This window comes from Aulonocara sp. 'chitande type north' Nkhata Bay, linkage group LG23 (assembly GCF_057382095.1).
Source record: "Aulonocara sp. 'chitande type north' Nkhata Bay isolate Kocher_YH1m ecotype deep benthic linkage group LG23, A_spYH_male_GT1.1, whole genome shotgun sequence".
Lineage (NCBI taxonomy): Eukaryota > Metazoa > Chordata > Actinopteri > Cichliformes > Cichlidae > Aulonocara > Aulonocara sp. 'chitande type north' Nkhata Bay.
Genome location: NC_141365.1, coordinates 8,283,205 through 8,300,179, shown reverse-complemented (window position 1 = coordinate 8,300,179; position 16,975 = coordinate 8,283,205). Strand labels below are relative to the sequence as shown.

At 39.3% G+C, this 16,975-nt stretch overlaps 3 protein-coding genes across 4 annotated transcripts in view; 1 reads left to right on the top strand and 2 right to left on the bottom strand.

The window, feature by feature from the left end:
• The window catches only part of LOC147301134 (cytochrome P450 2J6-like), a 147,699-nt gene that overhangs the window by 48,572 nt on the left and 82,152 nt on the right, over positions 1-16,975 (bottom strand). The window lies entirely within an intron of this gene.
• On the bottom strand, positions 37-12,849 carry LOC147301140 (uncharacterized). The gene is made up of 5 exons (XM_086283504.1): positions 12,565-12,849; positions 8,664-8,891; positions 3,983-4,408; positions 2,695-2,849; positions 37-1,679 (listed from the first exon to the last, which is right to left on the bottom strand). The coding sequence occupies exons 1-5, from the start codon at positions 12,632-12,634 to the stop codon at positions 1,638-1,640; spliced, it is 921 nt and encodes a 306-aa protein (XP_086139630.1). The 5' UTR covers positions 12,635-12,849; the 3' UTR covers positions 37-1,637.
• The window catches only part of ipo13b (importin 13b), a 28,207-nt gene continuing 25,915 nt past the window's right edge, over positions 14,684-16,975 (top strand). For both annotated transcript variants that reach the window (XR_015127091.1, XM_086281972.1), the window contains exons 1-2: positions 14,684-14,796; positions 15,210-15,296. Coding sequence is in view for 1 of the 2 variants with exons in the window: in XM_086281972.1 (XP_086138098.1) it covers positions 15,228-15,296 (69 nt within the window). In the remaining variant the exon portion in view is untranslated. The remainder of the gene's footprint in view (positions 14,797-15,209; positions 15,297-16,975) is intronic.

The following is a 16,975-nucleotide window of genomic DNA, read 5'->3' as shown; positions in this document are numbered from 1 at the left end:
AACACAGCCAAAAATGCTAATTAGGGAAATGCAGGGGATGGTTTCAAAATATCTTTAATCATAAATCACCAACAATCCAATAATTCACATCTGGCAGCAAAGCCTCAGGAAAAGCATTCGGCATTCGTTTTTACAGAAACCGACAATACAGGACTTAAAAATGATGACTGACTTATACATTAGATCTTTTTAAATGGTTATAGCATAACCATTACTCTCACCAAATAAAGGAATGAGTTTGAGGATTGATGAGAATTAAAAGTGTAGAATTTATGCCAAAGACCACTGAATCTTTTATGGCCTGACACAAATTTTCTTTCATTTTCCTTTTCGGTGGCACAAATACTAAACTACAAACACAGGTGTAGCTCAAACTTATCAGCATGATTTAAACCAGAATTTAACTTGTATCAGTGGACAATGTTTTTTTTTTTTTGTTTTTTGTTTTTCTAATTAAAGAGGAGTTAAAATGTGTTTTGTGTCATTGTGGGCGATTCAGTTGTCCTGTTTGTCACATTTCCACCCATTATATTTTTTCCCCCACGTGTTTTATATCCATATTCTTTTGCTTGATGCAGATCAGTAGTATCTACAATACACAGGAAAATGAAAAACATTGTGTGGAAAGGCCACTAACGCACATCAGTCTGTCATTGTATGAAAGAGTGCCTTACGGTGAACATGCCTGAGGCTTATCTTCAAACACAGACGACTCCTAGCAGCCACTTGGCCCTCAGAGCGTGTGTTCAAATGGTTACTGGGAATGCATACTTAATCTGGAAATTAGTTTTTGTGGAATATGAAAACAATATACATTAAAAGCTGTTTGTGTACTGTGTAAGGCACTCTCTCCTGGACTTAAAACACTGCACATATCAAAATCAGGCAAAAAAGCCAGCAAAACCATTAAGGTAACAAAAAAAAGAAGTTAAATAAAACCTCCCATGCCTCTTTAACACACTTGCACACACAAACGTTCACCCAGCTATGCTGCCTATGTACACAAAAACCTTATCTTTAATACACAGAAAATTCTTCTACTTATGTTTTTTAATCTCCACTCCTAAAAAAAGTAAAGTGCAACCTTGTTAACAATATAATCAGGTGGTTTGTGTTGTTTATTTCTTCTCTTTAGCTTGCTGGCCTTTATTTCTGCCAGACTTTAACTGGTAAAGCAACATTAAACCAGTGAGCCACAGTAGGAGAGGCTCAGTCGATGGCCATGTCAGATGATCTTCTGCTTTGAAACAACCTATTTTCAATTCTAGAGAAATCAAATATATTACACAACCCCAGCAACCTTAGATGGGCTGAATAATGTAAAGTTTACAGTAATGAACAAATGAATGAATGGATGGATGAAAAATTGGGAACACTTGTGATAACAGACAAATTTAGAAAAAAAATCCAAAAGGCAACATCATGGATATTTTCTTCATTGTCCATTGCAGTTTCAATCGGATCCTTTTGCCAATGATCTGGGTAACTTAAAGCAATCCAGAAATGTGCTTACACCTACCCAGGATTCTTTCTGTTTGGTGCAGATTAAGGAAGAGAGACCAACTTCACCAACCACAGTGGCCTGATTCTGGAATCTGCGAGGGTATTTGGACATCAAACATCCTATTGTGCCTTCATCAGTAGCTGTACATGGACAAAGGTGTGTCCTCCATATCATCCTATAAGAAAAAGAACGATGTAAATGCTTACACCTATGTTTACACAGTCATACTCACACTTTTGCCTTCAGGAATCCCTTGATTTTAAGGCAGCAAATTATAACATTTTAATAGCTTTATTATTGGCTCATATTATTAACACTCCTGTCTGAGGGACTATTGGACTTTGGAAGCCACTAAAGCATTCATGAATCCTTCAGGAAGATGCAAGATAAACTGCTAAAAGGGTGTTATGGGCAGCAGAAGGAGGAGACCTAAGCCCTCGGGTGGGCTGGGGCTGTATACATGCACATAGGCTTAAATCATGGCAGGCTAAAAGTATCAGGGGCAACAGAGACAGGAGGAACAAAGGTGAAGACTGTGCAAAGAAGCCCAAGAGGCCGAATATTGTAGAAGGGTGGAAGATGCACGCCATTGCAGCTCACACTGAGAGACACTGCCAAGTGTCTGGGATTGTGCACAGGAACATCTGTGCCCAGAATGTCCAATGAGGCACATCCCAAAGCGGTTGAGAGCAGGAGAGCAAATGTTCTGTAAGACTTCCAAGTTCTAGACAGACAAGCTGATACTGGCTAACCAGCCAGATATAGTGGTAGTTAACAAGGAACAAAAGATGCCAGTAATCGCAGCAGCAACATCGGAAAGAATGAGCATGAGAAGAATGGAAAATGGAAAAGCCCTGTGGAGGGTAAAGTCCAAAATGGTCCCAGTAGTAATAGCAGCATTAGGGGCTGTAACCACCAAACTCAAAGAGTGGCTACATGAGATTCAAGGCACAACGTGTGGTTTCAGAGACGTAAAGGCCTAGAAATAACCCTCAAACTCCCAGGCCTATATTAGAAGCCTGAGGAAACGCTGTGAGTTTTAACTATATTAGGAAGAGCAGCAGCAGAAGTACATCTCCAGTCAGGCCAAATGAAAACTGTAACTAAGAGTGCATAACACATCTGTGCTTAACAACATCTGACAGGCTGAATATTTTCCAGTGTTGCTTGGATATGATGGGTGAGCTCACCATAGGTAGGTCCTGCAGCCTGCGGAACTCCGGCCCGTTGCCTCTTCGGCGCAGTTTGAGGAAGAGGAGCAGAGTGATGATGATAGCAGCAATGATGAAGGCTGATACCAGACCAGCCAGGAGGGGGTCTAATCCAGGAGAGTTGTGGGCTGTCCCTAGACAAGAAACACCAGAGACACATCAGCTGGGGCCATTTTTCTATTACCACACTGTATGCTGAGTAAACATGCTGGCAATGCAGCGTTTAGGGAGGATTTGACTTTGAAGTTCTGGTTAGAACTATATATAGACACTCCATGAGCCTGCTGAGTGTTCATCATCAAGCTCAGGACAGAAGTGTCAAACAGGATGTTTAAACTTGCCAGAACGATACTTAAGGTGAACAAGTAAAATCAGCAAGTCATTTTATTATTAAGGTATCATTTTAAGACCTTTTCAAACTTAACTAGAGCAGTGTATACAGCACATGAAGTATGTTACCATTTTATCCCAGGTTATTGTTTAATTTCAAAGACTAGCCTGACGTTTTCTTGGTTGTTTCTTTCCGCTAAGTATTTCTGGGCAGGAGGATTTCAGATCTGCGTTTCTGGCATCTCTGTATATGAATGTTGCTATGGAAGACTGTTTTGTAAACTTAGCTGTTTTTTTTAATATCCTTTGGTCAAAAGTAACAACAACCACAGAGTCATGAATGCTTGCTGCTCCTCTGGCTTATGGAAAGAGGCAATGTGCCAAGCACCTAATAAAACCACACAGAGTGAGACAAGCAGAGAGAATTTTACACTTAAACTGCAGTCAAGCAGCCTTGACAACTGAGATGAGTTAATCAGTTATTCATTTCTTTGCACCTATAGTCTGGTAAAAGTACTTTCAACGTGTTCAAATGAATGGTTTCTAAACCCTGTGTGGACTGTATGGACACAGAGAGAGCAACTGTTCATATATAAATCATTTAGTAAATAGAGCGACGGAGACAGACAAAAAGGAGAAAAACAGAAATCTTGAGGCTAGAGTCCCATGACTGCCTCTGTCCCTTTCTCAAACAAACCCATGATTGTGGAGTGCTTGGTGGTGACAGTGCTTGTAGAAGATGTAAACGGGGGGGGGGGGGGTTGCGTGGTGTGTGTTTGTGTCTCTGTGTGTACAGCCAAAGACTGGCTTGTGCTGGAAACAAAGAACAGCATCTCCTTTGTTGTTAAGCCAATTCACTTCTGGCTCTGTCAATATCCTGGAAGTGAACAGTCAAGAACAAATTCATATACCAGCACAGAAGGTATTATGCACTTACCGTCCCCGTCCACGTTGAGCTCTGATGGGTTGTTGGTGTGGGAGCTGGTCTGGATGCTAGGCTGGGTGGACTGTCTGTTGGACTGTGAAGTGTTTGACGTTGGCTGGGAAGTGGAGGCCTTTTGGACGGAGGCGGTGCTGGAATTTGTGTTGGACTTGGTGGTGGTGGCGTTAGTGATAGATTCAGGCTTTGTTGGTTCCGATGCTGGGGCAGAAGTAGCAGGGGGTGCTTTGGTCTCATGGTGTGATGCGTTTTGATTTAATGAGGGAGTCGGGGTGACCGGTGCACCTGCAGAAGTGTGCAGTACGTGTGTGGTGCCGATATTAATGGGAACAGCTGTGGTGGGGCTGCTCTGAGAAGGGGAAAGTGTCGTATTTGTGATGTTTTCATTTTTTGCTAATGTGGTCTTAATGGCGTGGTCGGTTACTATGGAAAGAGAGAGAGAGAGACAATGTTATTGTCAAAATGATGTAGTACTATCAGGTAAAAAAATCAAGTCAAGTTTCCTGTGTTTACATTTCTCCCAGCACACCCAATTTAATTTGACCTATTTTACTTTGTAAAATTTAAAAAAAGCAGTGAATCTAGCCTTTATTTATAATAATATTGATTATTTAAAATTACAGAAAATAATCTAAACAGTAACTATTACTATCAATTCACACAGGAAGTGGTTTTATTTATTTTTACGATAAACGGTGAAGAGTTCCAGGTGGTCTAAACATAGAAGATAAGATCAGTTTTTCCAAGCTCAGTATGGACTTAAAAGGCTTGCAGTGATAGCCAAAGAACTAAACCAGTCTCTAGAACCAGTGTGCAAAACAACAGCTTGCCAATAAGAGCCTTACAGTATATAACAACATATGCCTATAATACCTTTTACACAAATAAAATTTATTCATATAAAATCCATATAAACCTGAGGATAAACTTCATCCAAGGGCTTAAGGGTGGAGACAGAGATATGCAGATAAATCCTCTTACTGTAATCCATAATGGTGAAGCATATGGTTTCAATCAGAAAATTAGATCTACTTCTGTTAAAGAAGCAGATCTAATATCTTAACAAGACTGAATGATATTTGAATGTAAGCAAAACACCGGAGATAAATGAATTTGTTTCACATTACTGTAAAGTTGTATTTTTTAAAAATGTTTTGTTTTTTTTTACTGTATTTTCTTTCGAAGAAAAAAAGATTAGAGGACCAGGATTAAGGTCATTTCTTCTGAAAACAGATGGTTCAATTGACTTTCAGCTACTCTGACACCTTTTCGATAGACTGCCATGAAATCCGTTCAGGTATTCATGGTTTTTTCAGAAGCTGTCTCCTGAAACCTTTAGTGACCGCTTGAGGCTGATGAAATGAAATGATCGTGGCTGGTGAAATCTCTTGAGAACTGTGGAATTAAATTTTGTACAGGATAAAATATAATTACTCTGATGATTGTTTAACTTTTATGTGGTGCCATCATCACATATCTGCTAATGTAATGCGGTTCTCATCAGCCTCGGCTGTACTTCTGTGCTGAAATTTTAATTTAACGTTTACCATAAATCACTCTAAACAAGACTTGCTTTCTATTATATGAAGCAAATGTTATCTATTATACATGCTAAATATCAGTGAATTAATTTACCTTATCACCTTTCAAAGTTATTTCCAATAGAATATTTTTTTCTTAAAATATAACTAAATATACACATGCAAAAGGAAAATGTATTTTCCTTTTCTGTATGCTGCTTTTTTTTAAAGCTAAAAGTGCTCGGTAAAAGTGATATTTAAAGACAGAAGACTTCATACTTCTGGGTCTATAATAACTAAAACTGGCACCCAAAAGCTTCATGGAGAAACCTTATGATTACTTAAAAAGTGTGGATTTTAAGCTATTTGTAAGATCATATTGTGGCACGTTATATGGAGAAAAGTGCTGAGCAGATGTCTTCTGTCCCACTGTCACAGGTGGACAAAATCAGGCACCTAGCCATGCAGTTTGCTTTTACAAACATTTGTTAAAGAATGAGTTGTTTTAAAGAGCTTTCTGATTTTGAGTGTGGCATTGTAATAGGATGCCACTGTTACAGCTACTCAGTTTGCGAAATGTCTTGCAAAAAGGAAGTGTTTGTACTAGGATTCCACTGTTACAGCTAGTCAGTCTACGAAATGTCTTGCAAAAAGGAAGTGTTTAAGAACTACAACAAGGTGAGAGACCATGTAAATTTACAAAGTGGGATCAAAAAGTGCCGAGGAGCACGGGCATAGAAGTCAGCAGCGCTCTGCTGACTCAGTAGTTCCAGACCTCCTCTGACATTAACATCAGCACAAAAACTGTGCACCAGGAGCTTCATGGCAAGCTACTGTAGGTGGAATAAGAAGGTGGCCTGCGCTATAGGAGCAGATAAGGCCAGTAAGTGCTTTTGAAACTAAAAGGACTTCAATTCAGTTTTAATGGTAGATTATGTAAAACAGCAATTATCTGATCTGCTTTTCTTCAAACTCTGGCAGCAACATCCTGGATAACATGCAGTTTTGTAATTGCTGCGTTCAGTAGGTCAGTATATACTTTAAACAGGAGTAAGAAACAAAAGCTGGAACAATATTTGGGTAAGGAAATTCCAAAAAGTTGATTCTGTTCATCTGGACGTAGCGTTTTCAGTGGGAGAAACATTTCTTCACTCATCCAAGTGACTTCTTCAGTCTCCAACACTAGCTTTAGGCAGTACCTGCCAAAGTGGGTTAAAATGTCTTGATGCGTGCTCAATTAAGAAGCCACTTGGACAAGTGACGAATTCTTTCTCCCGCTGAAGATGAACAGAATCAACTTTCTGGGAAAACCTTGAACAAGCTTTTCAGCTTCAGCTGTGTTTCACGAATGGTAAACAGCAATTTTGTCCAAGAATAATTATTAGCTATTAAATAGATATCAGAATCAAATGTGTCACTTAAGTTTTTTCCCTTCTGATTACGTCTGTGCGGCTAAGATAAGATAAGATAAGATAACCTTTATTAGTCCCACACGTGGGAAATTTGTTTTGTCACAGCAGGAAGTGGACAGTGCAAAAGTTATGAGGCAAAAATTAGAATACAATAAGAATAAATACAGTACACAACTGTACAGAATAGAATAAAATAAAATACTATATACAGTAGAATAAAATAAAATAAATATACAATAAGATAAAAATAGAATACAAATACAAATACTATATACAACTGAGTAAAAATACAACGATGACAGAAAGGATTATTGCACTTAGTATTATTGCATATGTATGGATGTGTGTGCTTGATCAGTTAAAGTCTTTATTATGGAGTCTGACAGCAGTGGGGAGGAAAGACCTGCGAAATCTCTCCGTCCCACACCGTGGGTGCCGCAGTCTCCCACTGAAGGAGCTGCTCAGTGCTGTCACAGTCTGCTGCATGGGGTGGGAGATGTTGTCCATCAGGGATGACAGCTTAGCCGCCGTTCTCCTGTCACTCACCACCTCCACTGGGTCCAGAGGCTACAGGACAGAGGCTCTCTAACACTTGGCGCCTTACTTTGTCTTCATTTAACTTTAAACAGCTCATGTTCATCTATTGATTAGCAGCTGACAGTCAGTTAAATTAAAATATTTTGCTCATTTGGCATTACGGACATATACAGCTGTGTGTATCAAGAAAGCAGCTACAGATATTCACACCATACTTATGAATCACAGTGGTAGCATATAATTACGTGCATGAGCATGCTAAGTATAACCTACAAGCACTAAAAATGAAAATTCACTTGCTTCCACTCTACTGAGGTAAGTGCTAATGACTTAAAAGTTAAATATGTCTGATGAAAACATATAACCACAGATATCTGCCAGCTTAAATCCTGCAGAGATACTGACTCATGTAAATGAAAATAATTGCTATTTTTTACAAAAAGTAATTGCGTATTAATAAAAGGTACTCAGCCTACAGATTTACTGATTAGAAGTCTTATGTGTGGACTGAGTGTGTGTGTGTGTGTGTGTGTGTGTGTGTGTGTGTGTGTGTGTGTGTGTGTGTGTGTGTGTGTGAGAAAGGCAAAGAAAGAGCTATCCATGTCTGTCTTGGGGGAGAGGATTTCACTTCTCTTTCTCACCCCCATGTGAAAAGTCGCACAGCATTTAATCACTTCTCACCTCAGTGGCATCTGAATCACCTCTTTCTCAGCTCTTCTCCAACTATATTTTGCCTTTATTCTCCAATTCCTATACAGTTAAGCTAGTCACAGCTTCTTTGCACTGCTCTTCTTCACTGTTTTGCATCATCTTTGCATTTAGTGGCGTTTCCTGTTCTGTACTCTGTTTCTTTAAAGTCTTAACTGAGCTCTCTGTCCCTTCCTGTGTTGTGTTTGTGGAATTACAGTCAACACTTAAACCCTGTCACTAGCCCTGTGGCCCACTTCTGGACGTGGAAAATGGTGATAAGGACTCTGTTAAATATAGCTCCTCAACTCTGAGCCACCTGCTGTTGTGCTTCCTATAAATTCTTCTGAAGTCTAACAAAACTTCCTGTAATGGCAAACGTCAAACAGACAGAAACAATAACCACAACAGCGCATCAGTTTGTTGCAAGTTTGCAATATTAGGCCACTTCCTAAACACTTTAGCCTACCATCATGTTTTGTAAGTGAGCGCAGGAGTAAGAGTTTGGAGGTGCATGCTTACCATTATCTTTCCCTGGTTCGGCTATGATGGTGATCCTTGTATTTTCTGTAGTTGTGCTACTGCTCACATTGACTGTGCCATTGGAACTTGTGTTTGTCGCTGGGCTGCTCCCTGAATGATTGGCAGCATCCGGGCTCAAACTAGACTCATGGTCCAGAACTGGAGTCCCTGTAGTTTGAACAGTACTAGGAGTAGTTTTTGAAGAAGGGGTAGGAGTATGCTCATCAGCTGAAGAAGTAAGGACAGAAGCAAATGTGTCATCTTATTAATATCCTTAAAGTCACAAATTATTTGTTCATTATTCCAAATACATATGTAGCAACAGGTAGTGTTCACACCCCAAAACCATTGTAACAACTCAGGGTCAACACAGGCTAATGTTTAAACAACCGAACAATGGATACTGAAATTAAAACATGCACACATACAGCTGTGCAAACATTTTAAGCAACAACAGTAAGGTATTAACAAGTGATAATGGCATGAATACATTTTTGAATAAATGACATTATTATTCATTCATTTATTGAATAAGTGTGCACGTCTTCTCACTTCTTTTCAATATGTAAACTAAATCAAAAAAATGGAGCAATGTTGGAGTGTATTTCGCTTAATTTTTTACAGTATTAATTCTCTTTTTTCGTAAATAACTTTCTTTATATTGTTTACACGATCGAAATATAAACTGAAAACAAACAAAGTTTCCGCATGACCCCAGTTGTTGGCTTTTGACAGGGAGGTTTTTCAGCTTTCACAACGTCTGCTTACTTGAGATCAGAGATTTGCGGGGGTTGCAACATCCGCTCCAAAACTATTTGTTCATCTCGTTGCAGCAGGTTGCACTTTAAAAATCTTATTATATGTCTGGGATAAAACCCATCAGATGCCCTCTCGTGTTACTGCTGGAATCCAAAAGTCTAAAGAGCCCCAAACGTTTGCATAGTGCTTTATATGTAAATGTATCTGTCCTGAGTAAAGCCTCAAAATCATCACAACAATTATCGAACAGCTTCCCTGGATCAAACAAGGTTTTAGTGTCTGGCTAAAGAATTTGGAAAGAGAATCATCCAGGTAAGGAAATCCCAAAAAGTTGATTCTGTTCATCTGGATGTAGCATTTTCAGTCTCAGTGAGAATGAAAAAGTCATTTGGATGAGTGACGAAACGTTTCTCCCACCGAAAACGCTACATCCAGACGAACAGAGTCGACTTTTTAGGATATCAAGTTGTATTTGTTTTGCAAGTCCAGAGTTTCTTTTGCATCAGGAGCCATAAATTCCCAACCATTTTTCGCATGTGACCTTTTAAAGTAAATCAAAGTAAACCTACTTGTGACCTGTAGAGATGTGATTAGCTTAGCCAGTGTGTGATGTTCCCTTTTGGGAGACATCTTTAGAAGGCTGATATGACAAACCATCCATAATAAAAGTATATCTATTTTTAAAAAGTGTTTTACCAACTCAAGTTTAACCTTGCATCCTTTTATGAACTCTAACCTATAGGTCGTGAATTGCTAACTAAAGTGCACAGTAACAATGCCGCACGAAAAAAAAAAAAAATAGACACAGTTTGACTGCCACTTTCAACTACAAGCCATATAAGTTGTGTGAACTAATGAAGACCTTCAGTCTTTTGCACTCTCTTTTCCCCCTCTGTGCTGACACATTTATCTCTACTGTACAAGGCTCCATTTCAGTTTCTCCCCTCCTTTGATGAAGACCAGAGCACTAATGTAATGTAAAGTCATTACCGTTCCATAACACACTGCCCTGATACCTTTCATTACTGCCATAATCAGTCACACAGCTCATCAGTAAACACAGTGAAAGCAAGGCAGTGAGACACAGACAGACCCAGAGAAAGAGAGAGTTGTGTGAACTAAATGATACCAAAACAGACACACTCATAAATAGACAGAGGTGCTTGGCTGTATAATACTGGCCTTGTTCCCTCACTTTAGCTCCATTAGCGAGCTTCCTAGGTCTCGTCTAGTAGGCTATGTCTGTTTTTGTACATGGATTTGTGTGCAGGGTAAAAATCATGAAGAGAGTCACTGTTTCCACCATTGCACACGCCCCTTTTTAGATATTACAAGGGCTTACTCACAATCTTTCAGGCCAATGCAGCATGTACCTGGGGAGATAGCTTTTGCCCATTTGTTGACCCTGCCAGCGAGAGAAACAGCCAAAAGTTTCTCTGTGAACAGATGTCTGCTGCTGCAGCACTGCTAGAAAAATATACTGCGATACAGTCTGTCTGAGACACATCATAAGCTCTGTTTTCTCAGCAAGTGGTTCTGGTGACATTTGAGCCAATACTGCTGAAGTGAGCTTTTTATTAAGTGAAACTGAAAGAGCTAAAAACAAACAGCTATGCACATGCTGCACTCAAACTGCCTACCATGTTTTTGGCTCTCGTTCTCATTCAATAGACCACATGTGAGAGCCTAAACTAACTATAGGTGTTCTGTTATTTTTTATGATAGCGAACTTTACTGGAGCATGCATGTTACACACCGCAGGCAAAAACTTCTGTCCTAAACTAATTTGCACCATAAAAAACCCTCCCAGTAAAACTTAATAATTATCCAGCTCAGGGAATTTATTAGAATTAAAAATTAAGCTCAATGAAATGAAACATAGGGATTTCTTGTAAATGGAAGCTATTAAAAACAGCCTTTTTGAAACCAGGCACCGAGAGAGCTTCAACTTATATCACAGTTCTGCTTCATAAGATGCTCTATCTGTAGTTCTTTTCCTGAGTAAATATGACACCATAGAAATGAAACTTAAACCCAGCTCTGTTATACCGTGTGCATATTATTGCATAGGTATGCTGGCTGAAGCATGATGTCAGTTACTGAAAATATTCTTACTTCTGATCTAATTTTAAATAGTCTGTCTATGTTACTCTTATGGATTTAAAACTTGTGTTTTCCACAGGAGAAAAGATCTGATTGATTGGTTACAAAAGAAGGCTATATGAGTGCAGCATTGCTCATATTCTTTGCTTCTTTGCTATGAAAACTCACAGGGCTTTTTTTTTATGGTGAATGCTAATAACCTGCCATCATCCCCTTCATTGTGTTTAATGTATACAGTAAAAACTGAACCTGTTACCACTGAACCGCTTAAAATCTCTTCATAAAGTCTGCATAGTGTACTGCAGAGGCGAGCCAATTAGTAGGAACCCAGTAAAATGACAGTGTGCTGCTGCACATACGGTAATTAGAGGTGTCATTTATCACAATGTACTTTTCCTGCTAATTTACAGCCAATAAATGTTCTCCAGTGGAGCCGTGCTGTTTCCTATTCATTTGAATTTCAGCTCGAGGAGCTGAAGGGACAGTTTAGCCCAATAAAATCTTTTCAAATGTCAACAGTCTCATTGTCCTTTTATGTGAGAGGTGGTGATGGAAGAAAGAAAAGAGAAGGCCGGAGGAAGAGAGAAAAGGTAGGAGGGGGCAAAAAAACAGAAGGTGGGTTAAGAGTGAAAGACAGGATGTGTGAGAGGTGAGTTAATGTAATGCAAGCAGAAAGAGGAAGAAGGGGAGAGGGAGCAAGGGAGGAAGTGATGTGCGAGATAAAATGTGGCTTGCTTGAACAAAACGTAGAGGCGAAGATGTGGAGTAGAATTTTTAAAATAAATCTGCTCAGTGTAAAAGCGAGTTCTTTGTTGCGTAAAATGAAAACAAAACAACAACACTGACTTCATCATTTAAACCCAGATGAGTTTTGTCATTTTAAAGCCGGACAGACATGACTAATAATGCCACTAATCCCCACTCTAACAACATCACAAGTGTCAGCAGGTGAGTTTGGCGTGAAAGACTATGTTTACTTTTTAGGCGCTGTAAGCATAAAGTTCGGGCATGTAGCATACAGAAATAAACTGCCCCCTACCGTGTACAGCGGATCCCAAGTAAATCGCTAGAAGCGCGCAAAGGGCAATCCAGAGTTTGGTCTCCATCATCTGTGTCCTGTGGCGACGCAGTAATAAAATCACTACACAAGCGTGGTTTCCTCTCCTCTTCTTCGCCCAGGACTCGCTTTTGTCCACAGTCGGACTGCAGACTTTCACAAAACAGTTTAAAAACCCGAGGCCGCTTTAGTGTCCTAACCGCGGCGGAGAAACAGTAGCTCTAACAGTGTGTGCGTGGCTGGAGGGACAAAGTTGAGGGAGGAGTGTGTGGTGTGTTCTCTCTCTCTCTCTCTCTCTCTCTCTCTCCAGAACCAGTGCCACGTGTTCTTGGTTCAAAATAGTCAGCGAGTCTGTGACGCACAGGCGCACAAGGCAACGACGACGCAAACACGAGCCACACAAATCACAAATGTATTAAAGATCTGTTACATTGCTATTTATAGTTAATATTTAAGCTCCATATTACTCACTTCAACGAACTTTAACGTTGTTTTTCTTCTGTCCTGTTTTTTCCTCTCCATTCATACCTAATTTAAAAATAACGTTAACAAATAAATTACTTCCTCAAATGCCTGTGATGCATTAGTAATATTGCACTGGCTATATAATATGTATTACTCCAGTTTTTTCCTCTCTTTTTTAAATAATAGGTTTTCGTAATGTTTGACTTATTGACGCCTTTAAATCTGCAACAAATCAATGTTTAAACTGGGACTATGTTAAATCATTGTCTCACTAAGGATTCAGCTATGCAACATTTTAAAAAAGCTTCACTCGTTCTTTTGGGTTTATAACTTTATGCTAAAGCGGAATAAAAAATAAGAACGTTCTCGCTTCTCGTGATTTTTAAGGCATGATGGAAGTTTTTCTCTCGTCCACATGGGGGCGCTGTTGCTTTAAAGTTGATTCTTATAACAGGCCAAACTGTAAACTGCAACACACTGCTCTAGTTAGACTGATAAACTGAAAGCCATTTGTCTCACACATTTCATGTAGATATAGAATTATACTAAGATATTAAACTGTTTTGGGGGTGGAATGAAGAATAGTAAACATATACACAGAGGGTTGTTCGGGCTGGGTTAGGGCTCTCAACTCTACTGCTGATTCACTGGTTTAAATAAGATTAGACTTGTGAGTCATTGATGTCCTACAACTCCTGATTCAATTTTAACTGCAATTTTCTTCAGTTGAATTGGATGGCTTTGTTTTTATTACTGTTTGCACACTATATATATATATGTTTTAAATAGTTGTCTGTTGTCAGTGATGTGTGGTTATCATTTTGTCCAGGAGAAATTTATACGATATGCACTTTAAAAAGGATATATTGGTCTATTATATATTTTATTTGCATATAAAATAATAAACCTAATATGATAGCTGGGATAGGCTCCAACCAGCTGCAGCCCTGGAATGGATAAAGGAAGAAAATGAATAGATGGGTGAATGAATGGATTTGCAAGCCAAGTTCAGTAAAAGAAATAAAGCCATTGTTTAAAAAGCACAACTTGCTTGAAAACCTAAAGATTAAGATGTATTTGAAAACACAGGGTGGCATGGTGATGCTGAAGATTGTCTATTGAAATACAGTCCTGGGCCTTTCTGTATGGAGTTTGTATGTTCTATCTGATACCCCAACTTCCCTGCAAAGAAGTGCATGCATTTAGGTTAATTGGTGATTCTGAATTGCCTGGTGTGAGTGTAAATGTTTGGCTCTGCAACAGTATCGGTATATTTAAATTAAGGTAACTGTGGGCTGTTATTATTATTATTATTGTTAGTAGTAGTAGTAGTAGTATTGGTAGTATGTGTAGTATGTGTACATAGATGTGTATTCCATCACTCGCAATCTATTTAGGGAGGAAACTGTCGCATTTAATGTTAATGGCTTCAAAAGGGCAACTCTGGACGATTTACATAATTTAACATTGTGATGACGCAAACAGTTTAGTAAGACTGATAATATATAACTAACTAATAGATTATAATAGCAAAATTCACTCTTTGCAGTAACGTATACATATCCTGTGCATTTAGTATTATGGGAATTTTACAAAATCGCTGTTTCATTTGCCTTGTTCATTGGTTACGCTGCGATTACGATATTTCCAACAACACGTGAACGTAGCAAAGGCTACTGGTGACGGAGCAGAGGCAGAAGAGCGGCGGGGAGCTGCCAGCATCGTCTCAGACCGTCGCAGGACAGAAAGGTGTGAAAATACTGGTCCACCAGATAGACTGGCGATAACACACTGAGATGAGATTGTTATGATAAAACTGTCACTCTGAAAATACCAGCGTCGCCGTCTCGCTTGGTTGAATTTGACACTAGGGTTGCGTCAAGTTACATTGCTACGTTAGCTAGTTTCGTGCTAGCACAGTGACGCTAGCAATCGCTGTAGTATTCTTACATAGTGGAGGTTAGCGACAGCTAGAAGAGCTAATGTTAGCTTGCCGGTTAGCCCCTCATGTCATCCTTATGACTACAATTAATCATATCGTAAACCTAACCTAAACATGCTCATTGCTGTTGCGGAATTATTATGGAAATTACACACTTTGCGGGGGAAAGTTTAACGAAAGCTGCTGCTGAATGTGTTGCTCCTCTTTGATCATTTGACAGCTCCGTATCAGCGGAGATATGGAGACACCGGGGAGAATAGCAGCCACACCGGACGCCCTGGACTTTACGGTGGAAAACGTGGAGACGGTAAGTTTTTGCATCAGTCAGCTCAAGAGGAAAAGCAGGGGCTGTGTTAAAGATAATACGGGCGAATTAAGGGGGAAAGCAGGACGCTTAAGTGCGCCTTGTAGCCCGCTGTAATTACTTTGGTTAAGACTTTTTCTTACAATGCTGGTTTATTTAGGGGACGTGATGTTGCTGTGTTTACGAGCTGACCTCACCTAATTTAGCCTCGACTAAATGCTATGTTTAGAAAGAATACTGAAGTGGTAACAGGTTGTTCCATGCACATTCTCCTAAGTGCGCTTCAAGGTTTTGTTTATCTTTGTCAGATTGGTTATATTCAGCTAGTGTGTGTGTGTATATGTGTGTGTACGTGCGTGTGCATGGCAGTGTTTGCAGCCAGGTCGCTGTGATAAATCTCCCTCCTTGGTGGCCGCTAACAGGGACACAAGGGGATGGGTGGGGAGGCGGTGGAGAGTGTGTGTGAGAGAGAGAAAGGTTCTCCTGGGGTGGATGAGAGCTGATGTGATAAAACTGATAGAGGGATGAGGTGAAGGAGGGAGGGGTCCATGTCGATAACAGTGCCAGTAAAGAAAGAGGAGGGGGTGAGAGGAGGTTGGGGATGCGACAGAAATGATTAGAGGCAGGTTTAAAGGAGAGAGGCAGATTCCTGTGGGGAAAATGCCTGGATAGATAGGTAGTGTGGTGTAATAAAAGCACAAAGAAGAATAACAAACACTGAGCACGGTCCTGTTCTGCCTTGGGATAATCTATTTTCACTTATTCATGTTTCATTTCTGCAAGTGGAGAGTGTATTGTTTTATTGACACACCAGAGGAAAAAGATACTCCATTCCATGGAATTACATTTTCTAAATTTAAAGTTAACACTAACATATATTACATGCACTCCTTAAAATGTGTAATTAATATAACTTGAAGCATGGAGGTAAATTTTTAGATAAAGTAAACTAAGTCCAAACTCATATGCTTAGATATTATCATAACATTGTTCTGTTTTTATTTTGGGTTTGCAATATTGAAGTGAAACCTTGCTTACCAAAAACCCTTCACACATGCAAAAACAATGCCTGATATTTAAAAAAAAAAAATGGTGTGAGCCACATGCGCTACATTCAGCTTTCATTGACTCATTTTACTGTCTGAATCAGGTAGTCGTGTCAGGGTACTAATCATTCAGTAAATAATAGTTTTTAAAAAGTGTTTAAGAGCATCTCTGTAATGTCTTTGCAAATAACAAAATGTCATGTGTGGGTAGTGTTTAAGAATTTAAGGTCGTTATTCAGATTGTGTGACAGCTTGCACCAGCATTCAGTCTGTTCCAAGCCGTACAGCACTATCTGTAATCTCATGAACTAATATAGCATGCATACAGCACATAGCATCTGAAGTATAATTTCCCATAAAAGATATCAGCAGTTTTGTATTTATAGTGCAGTGGCATTTCAAAACTAATGAGATATTGTTAGTCTAAGGCTTGACTATATTTAGAAAGTAATACCGGTAGCTGAGATTTTTTTTTCTATTTTCTTATCCTTTCTTGTGAGTTTGGTGATAACACTTTGGTTATGGGATCAGTAGGATGCTAAGAGAATGGAAAGTGTCTTTTCCTGCTTACCTAAAAACATCCTTAGCATGTAAATCTGATATTTAACTTATTGTCTAATATGTTAGTGTCAGCAG